At 44.0% G+C, this 20,030-nt stretch overlaps 1 protein-coding gene across 6 annotated transcripts in view; it reads right to left on the bottom strand.

The window, feature by feature from the left end:
• Positions 1-20,030, bottom strand: part of LOC135689111 (uncharacterized) — a 128,912-nt gene that overhangs the window by 41,656 nt on the left and 67,226 nt on the right. For all 6 annotated transcript variants that reach the window (XM_089109925.1, XM_089109927.1, XM_089109926.1 and 3 more), the window contains one exon: positions 43-19,779. In XM_089109925.1, the coding sequence (XP_088966051.1) occupies positions 43-19,779 (19,737 nt within the window). The remainder of the gene's footprint in view (positions 1-42; positions 19,780-20,030) is intronic.

The raw sequence follows: 20,030 nt of genomic DNA, 5'->3' as shown, positions 1-20,030 counted from the left end.
AATAAAAACATAAATTATTGCTTGGTTGGGGTCAAAACTCACCTCATGGTACGTTTTCTGTTCTTGCAGATCATCCAGTCGATAACTGACAGGGCTTGAAGACGAAAGCTCTCTTTCAACAAATGTCAACCACATCATATGTGATTCATAGTCTGGCAAATCCTCTTCGACATCTGCCGTTTTCATGACATCCTTCCAATGTCTTTTCAACTGGCATTCTTGTCTTCCAAATCTTAAAATGTGCTCCTCCACAGGCTGTAATCTAGGCTTTTCCACACTCTCCTTCCTTTTCTGCCAATAATTCACATAAGTAACCTTCCTGACAGCCGATTCGAACCGCCTAGGGATTTCTCTTTCCTTAACGGGTTTCTCTTGGGGTTTGAAATCTTCCTCGTCACTAAATTCATCCTGGAACAATTCCCTCCCGATGGCCTCCTTTTCATCTACCGTCATTCTTGGTGCATCAGTCATACCAAAGACTACATTACTGTCCAGCATAGGCTCTAATATGTCTGGCGTTGATTCCACATCATCTGTAAATGTGAATGGGATGAGTTCTTCAACTGCCTCGGCTTTTGGCTGGATGGTAGTGTGCACTTTTTCTTTGCGAACCTTTTGGGGCAATTGCTCTTTCTTGGTGCGATCAGTTGAAGGTCTAGCCTCGGGACTTGGTGTTCGTTTCTCATCAACCTTTGGCTTCTTCCCTGACACTGGCAACTTCTTCCCTGATACGGGCGATGTCTTCCCTGTTTCATCTACAACCGGGCGATCAGTTGTTGAAGGTTTAGCCTCTGGACTTGGTGTTCGTTTCTCATCAACCTTTGGCTTCTTCCCTGACACTGGCAACTTCTTCCCTGATACGGGCGATGTCTTCCCTGTTTCATCTACAACCGGGCGATCTGTTGTTGAAGGTTTAGCCTCTGGACTTGGTGTTCGTTTCTCATCAACCTTTGGCTTCTTCCCTGACACTGGCAACTTCTTCCCTGATACGGGTGATGTCTTCCCTGTTTCATCTACAACCGGGCGATCTGTTGTTGAAGGTTTAGCCTCTGGACTTGGTGTTTGTTTCTCATCAACCTTTGGCTTCTTCCCTGAAACTGGCAACTTCTTCCCTGATACAGGCGACGTCTTTCTTGTTTCATCTTCGATAGAGCTTTTGTTTCGCTGTGTAGGAGACTTTCTTGCAGCCTCAGGACTTTTCTTTCCTGGGTGTCTTGATTGGTCTTTTGGCTTTTCAGTTGCTGCCGAGACAGGCGCTGGGAAAAACGATAACTTGGCTTCCTCGACATCTTCTTGGGGTTCACATGGTAGTTCCTGGTCAACAGTTTTTTCGTCAGTGCTTAGCTCTTCTCCATTAGGTGAAATTATAGTGATTCGATAAACTTTTCGTGCAGTTATCACAGGAAGAGGGAGCTTTGTAATTCTTTTTATTACAACACCCTTTTTGTCTTTAATTTCCTCAGGCTCTTTAAAGCTTTCACTGGGCAACAAATAAGAAGTTTCAAGTGTCTCTTTCTCTTTTTTACCAGGTTCTTTGACTTTCCTTCCAACCACTTTGTAGTCCGTCACTTCGACTGGCTCGATAATCAACTGCTCTTCAGGACCCTCGGGCTTCCCATCAGCAGTTTTCCATTGCCGCTTGATTGCTTTCTTGAAATCTCTACAAACAGACTTTCTTTTGACGACACGAACATTTTCTCCATGCTCCTTTTTCAGCAATGTCTCTAGTTTCGGGACCAACTTCTTCTCCTTGAAATACAATGCTGTCCCTGCCTTTCCTTTCAATTTTCCCTTAACGACGTTTCGAACAACTGGCATAACAGTTTCCTGTGGCTCTTCCTTCTGTACAACTGTTGTGCCTTTGGGAATTTCTTTCCCATCTGAAAGAACTGCACTTTTATGAATAGATGTACTAGAAATTGAAATGGCTATAGGAGATGTTTTAACTCTATTTACAACGGTACCACGGTTGTTTTTGATCGTATCAACTTTTTCCACGTCCTCCTCGTACTGGCCAATAGGTAAAATGGCTTCAGATTGTTCTTTTATCGTATCCTGACCAGAAGTGGAACGTTCTATTATCGTAGAAAAGATTCTTTCAACTTTTTTCGGATGTTTATGGACGATTTCTAAACCACTTGGTATTTCTGCCTCAACAGCGTTAATTTCTTTGGCAAAGAACTTCTTTCCGTCACGAATAACAAATCTAGGCTCGGTGTCACTAATCGAACCCACAGGTAAATCCATAGTATGTTCGTCTTTCCTAACCTCCTCCAGTGCTGCCTCTGCCACAACCCGTTCGATCTTTGGTTTTGTTTCGGAATCTTTCAGCTCGGTCATTTTAAGCGTGTCTTCTGTGTGCTCGGAGCGTCGAATTTCCGAGCCTTTAGAAGTAACAAAAACAGTGCGGAAAACCTTCTTTGAAGTTACGGCAGGGAGAGGCTTCGAAACGATTTTTCTTACAATTTTTCCATGATTGTCTTTTTCCTCCTCCACTGTATCAGTCAATCCTTCGGGCATCTTGTACATAGGCTCTTCAATTTCGACACTCGTTTCATCACCTCTATCCAGTACTTTTTTTATGTATGTTACACTTATCGGCTCAACCGGCAACACAGCTTCCTCTATCGGTACACCACGATCAACCCCTTGCAATCTCTCTACTTGTTTGATGTCTATCTCTCTGACTTTTCTTTTTATCAACTGCACAGATCTATCTTTTTCTCTTATAGTAGTTTTCTCTGGGAGACCTTCATCTTTTGTAATGAAGACTCTCAAGGGCTTAGGGTCATCTTGATCGGAGATTATTTCATCACAACTGTCGCCAAGATCCACCACCTTTTCAGGCTCGATCTCTTTGCTTTGGTAAAGCGTTTCTTCCCCTTCATCGTCAACATTATATAACTTTTCGTACATACGCTCCCTTTTGATAAAGGTACCGTTCCGCGCAAACTGCTTCCCAGACATAAAAACAGGAATAATTGTCTCTGATGTTTCGATTACCCTTTCTGTGCCATCTTCATTCAAAACAATCTTTGTATTGTACACTTTTTCAACTTTGTTCGGCTCCATCTTTTCCGTACCTGCCATTTGGACAGCTACCGTCACATCTGTAGTGGCACTATCCTCAACTTCTGTAACACGACTAAAAGCTTCAACCATTGGCTGCATCTGCGTCCCTTGTATTTCTTCTTTCACAAAATAATTGACCTTCTCTGATTCTGTTACATTACTTTCTTCAGAAACTGCAAAGGACGTGATTTTCTTTCCGGTAACATCACTCAGTTGTGACTTTCCATATCCACTTTGCGTTGCTGAAGTCGAATAACTAATGTTTACTTTGTCATAACTGCGCTGAGAAGAATGCCTCTCCAGCTGGGGCACTTGGTCATTTTCATCAACATTCTCTTGCACACTTTGCTGAGTGCCATCAGGCGCAAGGACAATAACTCTTGAAATTCTGCGAGCCGTAATTACAGGCTTAGGTTCAAGTAAGATTTTCTTCACCACGTCACCTTTTTTATCTTTGACATCTTTTGACATCGGAAGAGCGTCTTCGGGGAAGACATACTTCGGTTCTTTCAACACTACTTCGTTTCCATCCTTGTCCTGCTCCTTTCTTTCAACCACTTTGTAGTCAATTGGCTCCACATACCGAATTGTCACTTCCTCAGAGGGCCTTTCCTTCATACCAGTTGTTTTATGATAGGTTCTTCTGTAAAACTTCTTCTTCAAGGTCTTAGTCACTTTTCTTTCCAATATTTTAAATCGCGTCCCACTTTCAAACTTTTCAGTCACATCAGGCTTTCCTTCCTCTTCTTCCTCGATGACTTCAAAAGGTTCAACATATTCAACATCTTCCACAACCCGTTCTTCACCAGCTGGATCTTCTATCATTTTCTTAACTTGACGTTTTATCACTGGTGCTTTGATCTCAGATTTTTCCTCGTTGATAACTTTTTCATCAACAATTTCTTCATGGCCAAAAGAATCGATCTTTGTTTTCCTTGTCAACTCTTTTTTGGTCAAATAATATACAGGCGTGACAGTAACTAAGACATCTCCCTTCTCATTCTTGCTTACCTCAGTATATTCGCCCTTCTCATCATCAGAGTCTGGGTACATCGGTGAAATTGTATCAGATTTCTTGATTTGCTGCTCAGTGCCATCGTCGTGTCTCACAACATAAGATACAGAAACTCTTTCAACAAGTTTTGGCTTGATATTTGGGATGCAAAGTTCTGATGACATATCAGTGGACATATCAGAAGCATCAATGAAGTCATCAACAGGGAGATCAACTTTCAACTCAGTGAGAGGAGCAACTTTCGAATGCTTTTTGAAGTCCTCAACCCTTTCTTGAACCGACTCCTCCTTTCCATCAGAAGACACAACAATGGTTCGAAAAACTTTGCGAGTGGTAACCACAGGAACAGCCTTCAAAACAATTCTACGGATAACGATTCCTTTCTTATCCTTAACATCTTCAACCGACTCCTGCAAATTAGGGCTTTCCGAAAAATCAACATCGACAAGTTTGAAACGAACAACTTCCTCAGGGCCTTCTTGCTTCCCGTCTGGCTTTTTCGTAACTCTTTTCACTGTCTTCCTCTGGAATGTTTCAACTACCTTCTTCGTGAAGATGCGCACACGCTTGCCTCTTTCTCTCTTCTCAGTTACATCTGGTTTCGAATCCTCTTTAGTCTCAGTGAATTCAATTGGTTTCACAGATTTCGGCTCTTCAACCACTCTTTCCCTTCCATCTGGTTGCTGCACTACACGCTTTACAATGCGTTTAATTACAGGTGCCTTCACCTCCTTGGTATCTTCTGGTTCTGCAACCTTTGTTTCAAGAGGCTCCTCACTTCCATCTGGCATAACCTGACTCTTTTTCACCAGCTTCTTTCTTGTTTCCAAAAACACTTCACTAGTTGTTATTCTCTTAGTCACACGGCCACGGCTGTCTTTAACTTCTTCAACCTTCTCGGGTTCTTCTTCATCCTCCCGGCCAACGTCATATGGTAAAACAGTTTCTGAGCTTTCCACCACACGTTCACTGCCATCTCTTTCCCTCAGAATGCGTGTCACAAACACCCTTTCAACATGTCTTGGTTCTTTGTGAGTGGTCTCTCTCCTAACAACAGTCACATCCTCAACTGGCAACAACCTTTCTTCTCTGCCATCAACAGTGACCTCCATGCCTTCGACAATGTCTTTCTCATCTGCACTAACAGGAACCTCCTCTTCAATCTCTTTTCGTGTCCCATCAGGTAACTGGATGATCCTCCTGACAATTCGTTTCCTCACAGTCACCGTCTTTCGAATAACACGACCATCTGCAGTGACCGATGTTACAGTTTCTTTCTCGGGTTCTTCTGGAGATTCCATCGGTGCTGACTCGTCTTCTACAACAACCATACGTGAAATAGGCTCTTCTGGTTCTTCTTTCAACCCTGAATCAGGCTTTTGCGTTGGCTCTCTTCTTGGCTTTCTTTCTGGCACCATTTCCGGTCTTTCCTCAGGCTCTTCTACTCTTCTTGTAACCTTTTCAGTTTCCCTGTCAATAACGAGATAGTCATCTCCTGCAGGTGTATCAACAGGTTCTTCCACCTCTTCTTCCACTTCCCTTCTTGTGCCGTCCGGCATGACGATTATTCTCTTAACAATCCTCTTTCTAATTGTTACTGTTCTTCTTATCTCAATACCATCTTTCGAGACAACTGTCTTCTCTTCAGATGGTAGCTTTTCTTCCCTCGGTTCACTTGGCAAAGATTCTACTTGACCAACGTCCATCAAGGTAACAACCTCTTCGTGCTCCTCTTTCCTTGTTTTAACCTCATCAACACCTTTTTCTTTTTCTCGTTCTTCAACCCTTTCCTGGACGCTGACTTCTCTTCCGTCTGGGGCAATTATGATTGTTCTATAGACTCGCCTCACAGTTATCATTGGAACTGGCCTTGTCGTCACTCTTCTCACCACATTTCCACGTCTGTCCTTTATCTCTTCTACGCTTTCTTTTGCATCCTCTGGCATTTTGAAATCGGGCTCCTCACTTGTTGAAACTGTTCCATCTGGATGATGAACGGTTTTTCGCACTATTCTGTAGCTGACAGGTTCCACTGGCTTTAAAACCTCTTCTTCAACAGGACCTTCTTGCTTCCCGTCTGGCTTTTTCGTAACTCTTTTCACTGTCTTCCTCTGGAATGTTTCAACTACCTTCTTAGTGAAGATGCGCACACGCTTGCCTCTTTCTCTCCTCTCAGTTACATCTGGCTTCGAATCCTCTTTAGTCTCAGTGAATTCAATTGGTTTCACAGATTTCGGCTCTTCAACCACTCTTTCCCTTCCATCTGGTTGCTGCACTACACGCTTTACAATGCGTTTAATTACAGGTGCCTTCACCTCCTTGGTATCTTCTGGTTCTGCAACCTTTGTTTCAAGAGGCTCCTCACTTCCATCTGGCATAACCTGACTCTTTTTCACCAGCTTCTTTCTTGTTTCCAAAAACACTTCACTAGTTGTTATTCTCTTAGTCACACGGCCACGGCTGTCTTTAACTTCTTCAACCTTCTCGGGTTCTTCTTCATCCTCCCGGCCAACGTCATATGGTAAAACAGTTTCTGAGCTTTCCACCACACGTTCACTGCCATCTCTTTCCCTCAGAATGCGTGTCACAAACACCCTTTCAACATGTCTTGGTTCTTTGTGAGTGGTCTCTCTCCTAACAACAGTCACATCCTCAACTGGCAACACCCTTTCTTCTCTGCCATCAACAGTGACCTCCATGCCTTCGACAATGTCTTTCTCATCTGCACTAACAGGAACCTCCTCTTCAATCTCTTTTCGTGTCCCATCAGGTAACTGGATGATCCTCCTGACAATTCGTTTCCTCACAGTCACCGTCTTTCGAATAACACGACCATCTGCAGTGACCGATGTTACAGTTTCTTTCTCAGGTTCTTCTGGAGTTTCCATCGGTGCTGACTCGTCTTCTACAACAACCATACGTGAAATAGGCTCTTCTGGTTCTTCTTTCAACCCTGAATCAGGCTTTTGCGTTGGCTCTCTTCTTGGCTTTCTTTCTGGCACCATTTCCGGTCTTTCCTTAGGCTCTTCTACTCTTCTTGTAACCTTTTCAGTTTCCCTGTCAATAACGAGATAGTCATCTCCTGCAGGTGTATCAACAGGTTCTTCCACCTCTTCTTCCACTTCCCTTCTTGTGCCGTCCGGCATGACGATTATTCTCTTAACAATCCTCTTTCTAATTGTTACTGTTCTTCTTATCTCAATACCATCTTTCGAGACAACTGTCTTCTCTTCAGATGGTAGCTTTTCTTCCCTCGGTTCACTTGGCAAAGATTCTACTTGACCAACGTCCATCAAGGTAACAACCTCTTCGTGCTCCTCTTTCCTTGTTTTAACCTCATCAACACCTTTTTCTTTTTCTCGTTCTTCAACCCTTTCCTGGACGCTGACTTCTCTTCCGTCTGGGGCAATTATGATTGTTCTATAGACTCGCCTCACAGTTATCATTGGAACTGGCCTTGTCGTCACTATTCTCACCACATTTCCACGTCTGTCCTTTATCTCTTCTACGCTTTCTTTTGCATCCTCTGGCATTTTGAAATCGGGCTCCTCACTTGTTGAAACTGTTCCATCTGGATGATGAACGGTTTTTCGCACTATTCTGTAGCTGACAGGTTCCACTGGCTTTAAAACCTCTTCTTCAACAGGACCTTCTTGCTTCCCGTCTGGCTTTTTCGTAACTCTTTTCACTGTCTTCCTCTGGAATGTTTCAACTACCTTCTTCGTGAAGATGCGCACACGCTTGCCTCTTTCTCTCTTCTCAGTTACATCTGGCTTCGAATCCTCTTTAGTCTCAGTGAATTCAATTGGTTTCACAGATTTCGGCTCTTCAACCACTCTTTCCCTTCCATCTGGTTGCTGCACTACACGCTTTACAATGCGTTTAATTACAGGTGCCTTCACCTCCTTGGTATCTTCTGGTTCTGCAACCTTTGTTTCAAGAGGCTCCTCACTTCCATCTGGCATAACCTGACTCTTTTTCACCAGCTTCTTTCTTGTTTCCAAAAACACTTCACTAGTTGTTATTCTCTTAGTCACACGGCCACGGCTGTCTTTAACTTCTTCAACCTTCTCGGGTTCTTCTTCATCCTCCCGGCCAACGTCATATGGTAAAACAGTTTCTGAGCTTTCCACCACACGTTCACTGCCATCTCTTTCCCTCAGAATGCGTGTCACAAACACCCTTTCAACATGTCTTGGTTCTTTGTGAGTGGTCTCTCTCCTAACAACAGTCACATCCTCAACTGGCAACACCCTTTCTTCTCTGCCATCAACAGTGACCTCCATGCCTTCGACAATGTCTTTCTCATCTGCACTAACAGGAACCTCCTCTTCAATCTCTTTTCGTGTCCCATCAGGTAACTGGATGATCCTCCTGACAATTCGTTTCCTCACAGTCACCGTCTTTCGAATAACACGACCATCTGCAGTGACCGATGTTACAGTTTCTTTCTCGGGTTCTTCTGGAGATTCCATCGGTGCTGACTCGTCTTCTACAACAACCATACGTGAAATAGGCTCTTCTGGTTCTTCTTTCAACCCTGAATCAGGCTTTTGCGTTGGCTCTCTTCTTGGCTTTCTTTCTGGCACCATTTCCGGTCTTTCCTCAGGCTCTTCTACTCTTCTTGTAACCTTTTCAGTTTCCCTGTCAATAACGAGATAGTCATCTCCTGCAGGTGTATCAACAGGTTCTTCCACCTCTTCTTCCACTTCCCTTCTTGTGCCGTCCGGCATGACGATTATTCTCTTAACAATCCTCTTTCTAATTGTTACTGTTCTTCTTATCTCAATACCATCTTTCGAGACAACTGTCTTCTCTTCAGATGGTAGCTTTTCTTCCCTCGGTTCACTTGGCAAAGATTCTACTTGACCAACGTCCATCAAGGTAACAACCTCTTCGTGCTCCTCTTTCCTTGTTTTAACCTCATCAACACCTTTTTCTTTTTCTCGTTCTTCAACCCTTTCCTGGACGCTGACTTCTCTTCCGTCTGGGGCAATTATGATTGTTCTATAGACTCGCCTCACAGTTATCATTGGAACTGGCCTTGTCGTCACTCTTCTCACCACATTTCCACGTCTGTCCTTTATCTCTTCTACGCTTTCTTTTGCATCCTCTGGCATTTTGAAATCGGGCTCCTCACTTGTTGAAACTGTTCCATCTGGATGATGAACGGTTTTTCGCACTATTCTGTAGCTGACAGGTTCCACTGGCTTTAAAACCTCTTCTTCAACAGGACCTTCTTGCTTCCCGTCTGGCTTTTTCGTAACTCTTTTCACTGTCTTCCTCTGGAATGTTTCAACTACCTTCTTCGTGAAGATGCGCACACGCTTGCCTCTTTCTCTCTTCTCAGTTACATCTGGCTTCGAATCCTCTTTAGTCTCAGTGAATTCAATTGGTTTCACAGATTTCGGCTCTTCGACCACTCTTTCCCTTCCATCTGGTTGCTGCACTACACGCTTTACAATGCGTTTAATTACAGGTGCCTTCACCTCCTTGGTATCTTCTGGTTCTGCAACCTTTGTTTCAAGAGGCTCCTCACTTCCATCTGGCATAACCTGACTCTTTTTCACCAGCTTCTTTCTTGTTTCCAAAAACACTTCACTTGTTGTTATTCTCTTAGTCACACGGCCACGGCTGTCTTTAACTTCTTCAACCTTCTCGGGTTCTTCTTCATCCTCCCGGCCAACGTCATATGGTAAAACAGTTTCTGAGCTTTCCACCACACGTTCACTGCCATCTCTTTCCCTCAGAATGCGTGTCACAAACACCCTTTCAACATGTCTTGGTTCTTTGTGAGTGGTCTCTCTCCTAACAACAGTCACATCCTCAACTGGCAACACCCTTTCTTCTCTGCCATCAACAGTGACCTCCATGCCTTCGACAATGTCTTTCTCATCTGCACTAACAGGAACCTCCTCTTCAATCTCTTTTCGTGTCCCATCAGGTAACTGGATGATCCTCCTGACAATTCGTTTCCTCACAGTCACCGTCTTTCGAATAACACGACCATCTGCAGTGACCGATGTTACAGTTTCTTTCTCGGGTTCTTCTGGAGATTCCATCGGTGCTGACTCGTCTTCTACAACAACCATACGTGAAATAGGCTCTTCTGGTTCTTCTTTCAACCCTGAATCAGGCTTTTGCGTTGGCTCTCTTCTTGGCTTTCTTTCTGGCACCATTTCCGGTCTTTCCTCAGGCTCTTCTACTCTTCTTGTAACCTTTTCAGTTTCCCTGTCAATAACGAGATAGTCATCTCCTGCAGGTGTATCAACAGGTTCTTCCACCTCTTCTTCCACTTCCCTTCTTGTGCCGTCCGGCATGACGATTATTCTCTTAACAATCCTCTTTCTAATTGTTACTGTTCTTCTTATCTCAATACCATCTTTCGAGACAACTGTCTTCTCTTCAGATGGTAGCTTTTCTTCCCTCGGTTCACTTGGCAAAGATTCTACTTGACCAACGTCCATCAAGGTAACAACCTCTTCGTGCTCCTCTTTCCTTGTTTTAACCTCATCAACACCTTTTTCTTTTTCTCGTTCTTCAACCCTTTCCTGGACGCTGACTTCTCTTCCGTCTGGGGCAATTATGATTGTTCTATAGACTCGCCTCACAGTTATCATTGGAACTGGCCTTGTCGTCACTCTTCTCACCACATTTCCACGTCTGTCCTTTATCTCTTCTACGCTTTCTTTTGCATCCTCTGGCATTTTGAAATCGGGCTCCTCACTTGTTGAAACTGTTCCATCTGGATGATGAACGGTTTTTCGCACTATTCTGTAGCTGACAGGTTCCACTGGCTTTAAAACCTCTTCTTCAACAGGACCTTCTTGCTTCCCGTCTGGCTTTTTCGTAACTCTTTTCACTGTCTTCCTCTGGAATGTTTCAACTACCTTCTTCGTGAAGATGCGCACACGCTTGCCTCTTTCTCTCTTCTCAGTTACATCTGGCTTCGAATCCTCTTTAGTCTCAGTGAATTCAATTGGTTTCACAGATTTCGGCTCTTCAACCACTCTTTCCCTTCCATCTGGTTGCTGCACTACACGCTTTACAATGCGTTTAATTACAGGTGCCTTCACCTCCTTGGTATCTTCTGGTTCTGCAACCTTTGTTTCAAGAGGCTCCTCACTTCCATCTGGCATAACCTGACTCTTTTTCACCAGCTTCTTTCTTGTTTCCAAAAACACTTCACTAGTTGTTATTCTCTTAGTCACACGGCCACGGCTGTCTTTAACTTCTTCAACCTTCTCGGGTTCTTCTTCATCCTCCCGGCCAACGTCATATGGTAAAACAGTTTCTGAGCTTTCCACCACACGTTCACTGCCATCTCTTTCCCTCAGAATGCGTGTCACAAACACCCTTTCAACATGTCTTGGTTCTTTGTGAGTGGTCTCTCTCCTAACAACAGTCACATCCTCAACTGGCAACACCCTTTCTTCTCTGCCATCAACAGTGACCTCCATGCCTTCGACAATGTCTTTCTCATCTGCACTAACAGGAACCTCCTCTTCAATCTCTTTTCGTGTCCCATCAGGTAACTGGATGATCCTCCTGACAATTCGTTTCCTCACAGTCACCGTCTTTCGAATAACACGACCATCTGCAGTGACCGATGTTACAGTTTCTTTCTCGGGTTCTTCTGGAGATTCCATCGGTGCTGACTCGTCTTCTACAACAACCATACGTGAAATAGGCTCTTCTGGTTCTTCTTTCAACCCTGAATCAGGCTTTTGCGTTGGCTCTCTTCTTGGCTTTCTTTCTGGCACCATTTCCGGTCTTTCCTCAGGCTCTTCTACTCTTCTTGTAACCTTTTCAGTTTCCCTGTCAATAACGAGATAGTCATCTCCTGCAGGTGTATCAACAGGTTCTTCCACCTCTTCTTCCACTTCCCTTCTTGTGCCGTCCGGCATGACGATTATTCTCTTAACAATCCTCTTTCTAATTGTTACTGTTCTTCTTATCTCAATACCATCTTTCGAGACAACTGTCTTCTCTTCAGATGGTAGCTTTTCTTCCCTCGGTTCACTTGGCAAAGATTCTACTTGACCAACGTCCATCAAGGTAACAACCTCTTCGTGCTCCTCTTTCCTTGTTTTAACCTCATCAACACCTTTTTCTTTTTCTCGTTCTTCAACCCTTTCCTGGACGCTGACTTCTCTTCCGTCTGGGGCAATTATGATTGTTCTATAGACTCGCCTCACAGTTATCATTGGAACTGGCCTTGTCGTCACTATTCTCACCACATTTCCACGTCTGTCCTTTATCTCTTCTACGCTTTCTTTTGCATCCTCTGGCATTTTGAAATCGGGCTCCTCACTTGTTGAAACTGTTCCATCTGGATGATGAACGGTTTTTCGCACTATTCTGTAGCTGACAGGTTCCACTGGCTTTAAAACCTCTTCTTCAACAGGACCTTCTTGCTTCCCGTCTGGCTTTTTCGTAACTCTTTTCACTGTCTTCCTCTGGAATGTTTCAACTACCTTCTTCGTGAAGATGCGCACACGCTTGCCTCTTTCTCTCTTCTCAGTTACATCTGGCTTCGAATCCTCTTTAGTCTCAGTGAATTCAATTGGTTTCACAGATTTCGGCTCTTCAACCACTCTTTCCCTTCCATCTGGTTGCTGCACTACACGCTTTACAATGCGTTTAATTACAGGTGCCTTCACCTCCTTGGTATCTTCTGGTTCTGCAACCTTTGTTTCAAGAGGCTCCTCACTTCCATCTGGCATAACCTGACTCTTTTTCACCAGCTTCTTTCTTGTTTCCAAAAACACTTCACTAGTTGTTATTCTCTTAGTCACACGGCCACGGCTGTCTTTAACTTCTTCAACCTTCTCGGGTTCTTCTTCATCCTCCCGGCCAACGTCATATGGTAAAACAGTTTCTGAGCTTTCCACCACACGTTCACTGCCATCTCTTTCCCTCAGAATGCGTGTCACAAACACCCTTTCAACATGTCTTGGTTCTTTGTGAGTGGTCTCTCTCCTAACAACAGTCACATCCTCAACTGGCAACACCCTTTCTTCTCTGCCATCAACAGTGACCTCCATGCCTTCGACAATGTCTTTCTCATCTGCACTAACAGGAACCTCCTCTTCAATCTCTTTTCGTGTCCCATCAGGTAACTGGATGATCCTCCTGACAATTCGTTTCCTCACAGTCACCGTCTTTCGAATAACACGACCATCTGCAGTGACCGATGTTACAGTTTCTTTCTCGGGTTCTTCTGGAGATTCCATCGGTGCTGACTCGTCTTCTACAACAACCATACGTGAAATAGGCTCTTCTGGTTCTTCTTTCAACCCTGAATCAGGCTTTTGCGTTGGCTCTCTTCTTGGCTTTCTTTCTGGCACCATTTCCGGTCTTTCCTCAGGCTCTTCTACTCTTCTTGTAACCTTTTCAGTTTCCCTGTCAATAACGAGATAGTCATCTCCTGCAGGTGTATCAACAGGTTCTTCCACCTCTTCTTCCACTTCCCTTCTTGTGCCGTCCGGCATGACGATTATTCTCTTAACAATCCTCTTTCTAATTGTTACTGTTCTTCTTATCTCAATACCATCTTTCGAGACAACTGTCTTCTCTTCAGATGGTAGCTTTTCTTCCCTCGGTTCACTTGGCAAAGATTCTACTTGACCAACGTCCATCAAGGTAACAACCTCTTCGTGCTCCTCTTTCCTTGTTTTAACCTCATCAACACCTTTTTCTTTTTCTCGTTCTTCAACCCTTTCCTGGACGCTGACTTCTCTTCCGTCTGGGGCAATTATGATTGTTCTATAGACTCGCCTCACAGTTATCATTGGAACTGGCCTTGTCGTCACTCTTCTCACCACATTTCCACGTCTGTCCTTTATCTCTTCTACGCTTTCTTTTGCATCCTCTGGCATTTTGAAATCGGGCTCCTCACTTGTTGAAACTGTTCCATCTGGATGATGAACGGTTTTTCGCACTATTCTGTAGCTGACAGGTTCCACTGGCTTTAAAACCTCTTCTTCAACAGGACCTTCTTGCTTCCCGTCTGGCTTTTTCGTAACTCTTTTCACTGTCTTCCTCTGGAATGTTTCAACTACCTTCTTCGTGAAGATGCGCACACGCTTGCCTCTTTCTCTCTTCTCAGTTACATCTGGCTTCGAATCCTCTTTAGTCTCAGTGAATTCAATTGGTTTCACAGATTTCGGCTCTTCAACCACTCTTTCCCTTCCATCTGGTTGCTGCACTACACGCTTTACAATGCGTTTAATTACAGGTGCCTTCACCTCCTTGGTATCTTCTGGTTCTGCAACCTTTGTTTCAAGAGGCTCCTCACTTCCATCTGGCATAACCTGACTCTTTTTCACCAGCTTCTTTCTTGTTTCCAAAAACACTTCACTAGTTGTTATTCTCTTAGTCACACGGCCACGGCTGTCTTTAACTTCTTCAACCTTCTCGGGTTCTTCTTCATCCTCCCGGCCAACGTCATATGGTAAAACAGTTTCTGAGCTTTCCACCACACGTTCACTGCCATCTCTTTCCCTCAGAATGCGTGTCACAAACACCCTTTCAACATGTCTTGGTTCTTTGTGAGTGGTCTCTCTCCTAACAACAGTCACATCCTCAACTGGCAACACCCTTTCTTCTCTGCCATCAACAGTGACCTCCATGCCTTCGACAATGTCTTTCTCATCTGCACTAACAGGAACCTCCTCTTCAATCTCTTTTCGTGTCCCATCAGGTAACTGGATGATCCTCCTGACAATTCGTTTCCTCACAGTCACCGTCTTTCGAATAACACGACCATCTGCAGTGACCGATGTTACAGTTTCTTTCTCGGGTTCTTCTGGAGATTCCATCGGTGCTGACTCGTCTTCTACAACAACCATACGTGAAATAGGCTCTTCTGGTTCTTCTTTCAACCCTGAATCAGGCTTTTGCGTTGGCTCTCTTCTTGGCTTTCTTTCTGGCACCATTTCCGGTCTTTCCTCAGGCTCTTCTACTCTTCTTGTAACCTTTTCAGTTTCCCTGTCAATAACGAGATAGTCATCTCCTGCAGGTGTATCAACAGGTTCTTCCACCTCTTCTTCCACTTCCCTTCTTGTGCCGTCCGGCATGACGATTATTCTCTTAACAATCCTCTTTCTAATTGTTACTGTTCTTCTTATCTCAATACCATCTTTCGAGACAACTGTCTTCTCTTCAGATGGTAGCTTTTCTTCCCTCGGTTCACTTGGCAAAGATTCTACTTGACCAACGTCCATCAAGGTAACAACCTCTTCGTGCTCCTCTTTCCTTGTTTTAACCTCATCAACACCTTTTTCTTTTTCTCGTTCTTCAACCCTTTCCTGGACGCTGACTTCTCTTCCGTCTGGGGCAATTATGATTGTTCTATAGACTCGCCTCACAGTTATCATTGGAACTGGCCTTGTCGTCACTCTTCTCGCCACATTTCCACGTCTGTCCTTTATCTCTTCTACGCTTTCTTTTGCATCCTCTGGCATTTTGAAATCGGGCTCCTCACTTGTTGAAACTGTTCCATCTGGATGATGAACGGTTTTTCGCACTATTCTGTAGCTGACAGGTTCCACTGGCTTTAAAACCTCTTCTTCAACAGGACCTTCTTGCTTCCCGTCTGGCTTTTTCGTAACTCTTTTCACTGTCTTCCTCTGGAATGTTTCAACTACCTTCTTCGTGAAGATGCGCACACGCTTGCCTCTTTCTCTCTTCTCAGTTACATCTGGCTTCGAATCCTCTTTAGTCTCAGTGAATTCAATTGGTTTCACAGATTTCGGCTCTTCAACCACTCTTTCCCTTCCATCTGGTTGCTGCACTACACGCTTTACAATGCGTTTAATTACAGGTGCCTTCACCTCCTTGGTATCTTCTGGTTCTGCAACCTTTGTTTCAAGAGGCTCCTCACTTCCATCTGGCATAACCTGACTCTTTTTCACCAGCTTCTTTCTTGTTTCCAAAAACACTTCACTAGTTGTTATTCTCTTAGTCACACGGCCACGGCTGTCTTTAACTTCTTCAACCTTCTCGGGTTCTTCTTCATCCTCCCGGCCAACGTCATATGGTAAAACAGTTTCTGAGCTTTCCACCACACGTTCACTGCCATCTCTTTCCCTCAGAATGCGTGTCACAAACACCCTTTCAACATGTCTTGGTTCTTTGTGAGTGGTCTCTCTCCTAACAACAGTCACATCCTCAACTGGCAACACCCTTTCTTCTCTGCCATCAACAGTGACCTCCATGCCTTCGACAATGTCTTTCTCATCTGCACTAACAGGAACCTCCTCTTCAATCTCTTTTCGTGTCCCATCAGGTAACTGGATGATCCTCCTGACAATTCGTTTCCTCACAGTCACCGTCTTTCGAATAACACGACCATCTGCAGTGACCGATGTTACAGTTTCTTTCTCGGGTTCTTCTGGAGTTTCCATCGGTGCTGACTCGTCTTCTACAACAACCATACGTGAAATAGGCTCTTCTGGTTCTTCTTTCAACCCTGAATCAGGCTTTTGCGTTGGCTCTCTTCTTGGCTTTCTTTCTGGCACCATTTCCGGTCTTTCCTCAGGCTCTTCTACTCTTCTTGTAACCTTTTCAGTTTCCCTGTCAATAACGAGATAGTCATCTCCTGCAGGTGTATCAACAGGTTCTTCCACCTCTTCTTCCACTTCCCTTCTTGTGCCGTCCGGCATGACGATTATTCTCTTAACAATCCTCTTTCTAATTGTTACTGTTCTTCTTATCTCAATACCATCTTTCGAGACAACTGTCTTCTCTTCAGATGGTAGCTTTTCTTCCCTCGGTTCACTTGGCAAAGATTCTACTTGACCAACGTCCATCAAGGTAACAACCTCTTCGTGCTCCTCTTTCCTTGTTTTAACCTCATCAACACCTTTTTCTTTTTCTCGTTCTTCAACCCTTTCCTGGACGCTGACTTCTCTTCCGTCTGGGGCAATTATGATTGTTCTATAGACTCGCCTCACAGTTATCATTGGAACTGGCCTTGTCGTCACTCTTCTCACCACATTTCCACGTCTGTCCTTTATCTCTTCTACGCTTTCTTTTGCATCCTCTGGCATTTTGAAATCGGGCTCCTCACTTGTTGAAACTGTTCCATCTGGATGATGAACGGTTTTTCGCACTATTCTGTAGCTGACAGGTTCCACTGGCTTTAAAACCTCTTCTTCAACAGGACCTTCTTGCTTCCCGTCTGGCTTTTTCGTAACTCTTTTCACTGTCTTCCTCTGGAATGTTTCAACTACCTTCTTCGTGAAGATGCGCACACGCTTGCCTCTTTCTCTCTTCTCAGTTACATCTGGCTTCGAATCCTCTTTAGTCTCAGTGAATTCAATTGGTTTCACAGATTTCGGCTCTTCAACCACTCTTTCCCTTCCATCTGGTTGCTGCACTACACGCTTTACAATGCGTTTAATTACAGGTGCCTTCACCTCCTTGGTATCTTCTGGTTCTGCAACCTTTGTTTCAAGAGGCTCCTCACTTCCATCTGGCATAACCTGACTCTTTTTCACCAGCTTCTTTCTTGTTTCCAAAAACACTTCACTAGTTGTTATTCTCTTAGTCACACGGCCACGGCTGTCTTTAACTTCTTCAACCTTCTCGGGTTCTTCTTCATCCTCCCGGCCAACGTCATATGGTAAAACAGTTTCTGAGCTTTCCACCACACGTTCACTGCCATCTCTTTCCCTCAGAATGCGTGTCACAAACACCCTTTCAACATGTCTTGGTTCTTTGTGAGTGGTCTCTCTCCTAACAACAGTCACATCCTCAACTGGCAACACCCTTTCTTCTCTGCCATCAACAGTGACCTCCATGCCTTCGACAATGTCTTTCTCATCTGCACTAACAGGAACCTCCTCTTCAATCTCTTTTCGTGTCCCATCAGGTAACTGGATGATCCTCCTGACAATTCGTTTCCTCACAGTCACCGTCTTTCGAATAACACGACCATCTGCAGTGACCGATGTTACAGTTTCTTTCTCGGGTTCTTCTGGAGATTCCATCGGTGCTGACTCGTCTTCTACAACAACCATACGTGAAATAGGCTCTTCTGGTTCTTCTTTCAACCCTGAATCAGGCTTTTGCGTTGGCTCTCTTCTTGGCTTTCTTTCTGGCACCATTTCCGGTCTTTCCTCAGGCTCTTCTACTCTTCTTGTAACCTTTTCAGTTTCCCTGTCAATAACGAGATAGTCATCTCCTGCAGGTGTATCAACAGGTTCTTCCACCTCTTCTTCCACTTCCCTTCTTGTGCCGTCCGGCATGACGATTATTCTCTTAACAATCCTCTTTCTAATTGTTACTGTTCTTCTTATCTCAATACCATCTTTCGAGACAACTGTCTTCTCTTCAGATGGTAGCTTTTCTTCCCTCGGTTCACTTGGCAAAGATTCTACTTGACCAACGTCCATCAAGGTAACAACCTCTTCGTGCTCCTCTTTCCTTGTTTTAACCTCATCAACACCTTTTTCTTTTTCTCGTTCTTCAACCCTTTCCTGGACGCTGACTTCTCTTCCGTCTGGGGCAATTATGATTGTTCTATAGACTCGCCTCACAGTTATCATTGGAACTGGCCTTGTCGTCACTCTTCTCACCACATTTCCACGTCTGTCCTTTATCTCTTCTACGCTTTCTTTTGCATCCTCTGGCATTTTGAAATCGGGCTCCTCACTTGTTGAAACTGTTCCATCTGGATGATGAACGGTTTTTCGCACTATTCTGTAGCTGACAGGTTCCACTGGCTTTAAAACCTCTTCTTCAACAGGACCTTCTTGCTTCCCGTCTGGCTTTTTCGTAACTCTTTTCACTGTCTTCCTCTGGAATGTTTCAACTACCTTCTTCGTGAAGATGCGCACACGCTTGCCTCTTTCTCTCTTCTCAGTTACATCTGGCTTCGAATCCTCTTTAGTCTCAGTGAATTCAATTGGTTTCACAGATTTCGGCTCTTCAACCACTCTTTCCCTTCCATCTGGTTGCTGCACTACACGCTTCACAATGCGTTTAATTACAGGTGCCTTCACCTCCTTGGTATCTTCTGGTTCTGCAACCTTTGTTTCAAGAGGCTCCTCACTTCCATCTGGCATAACCTGACTCTTTTTCACCAGCTTCTTTCTTGTTTCCAAAAACACTTCACTTGTTGTTATTCTCTTAGTCACACGGCCACGGCTGTCTTTAACTTCTTCAACCTTCTCGGGTTCTTCTTCATCCTCCCGGCCAACGTCATATGGTAAAACAGTTTCTGAGCTTTCCACCACACGTTCACTGCCATCTCTTTCCCTCAGAATGCGTGTCACAAACACCCTTTCAACTTGAATAAGTTGATTTTCTTTTGGTAACTCTTTTTCTATCGACGATAGTTTCACAGGCTTTATTTTCGTGGTCTTGAAAACGACTTCTCTGCTTTTATCTTCATCCAGCTTCTTTTCATCCTTCCGTCTTATCTCTATACTTGTGAAGGGACTTCCCTGGATTCCAGGTGTTTCTATCGTTGTTATGTTAGTTTCTTGATCAACGTTTATAGTGTTTTGCTGCAGTAAGAACGTCTGCTCTACTCCAGTAGCTACCAGTGTCTGCTCATGGTCGCCGTTTGATATAGTTTCGTCTGTTCCTCTCTCAATATGTATGGCTTTGCTGTCCACTGCACATTCATGAGGACTTTCAGTAAATCTTCTCTTCCGTGTCTCAGGAAGGATTGTCATGGACTAGGAAAAATACGGTAGGGAAGTTTAATAAATACTGCAAGCATTTATCATAATCATCTTCCACAGACGAAACTTTTAAGCACTTGAATAGAAGATTAAACTTTTAAGATTTACATGTGAAAACAACCTTTAACATATACCGAAAATCAAAATATATAATACTTGAGGTAAAATCATCCACACCAAAATAAAATTCTCATCATAGACTTATTCAATTCACAAATATGTCATTTGACCTTCTTTAACAAATC

The sequence above is a fragment of the Rhopilema esculentum genome, chromosome 9 (assembly GCF_057945365.1).
Source record: "Rhopilema esculentum isolate cy_ngs chromosome 9, ASM5794536v1, whole genome shotgun sequence".
Classification (NCBI taxonomy): domain Eukaryota; kingdom Metazoa; phylum Cnidaria; class Scyphozoa; order Rhizostomeae; family Rhizostomatidae; genus Rhopilema; species Rhopilema esculentum.
Note: the sequence above shows the minus strand (reverse complement) of the source record. Positions and strands in the feature narration are given on the sequence as shown.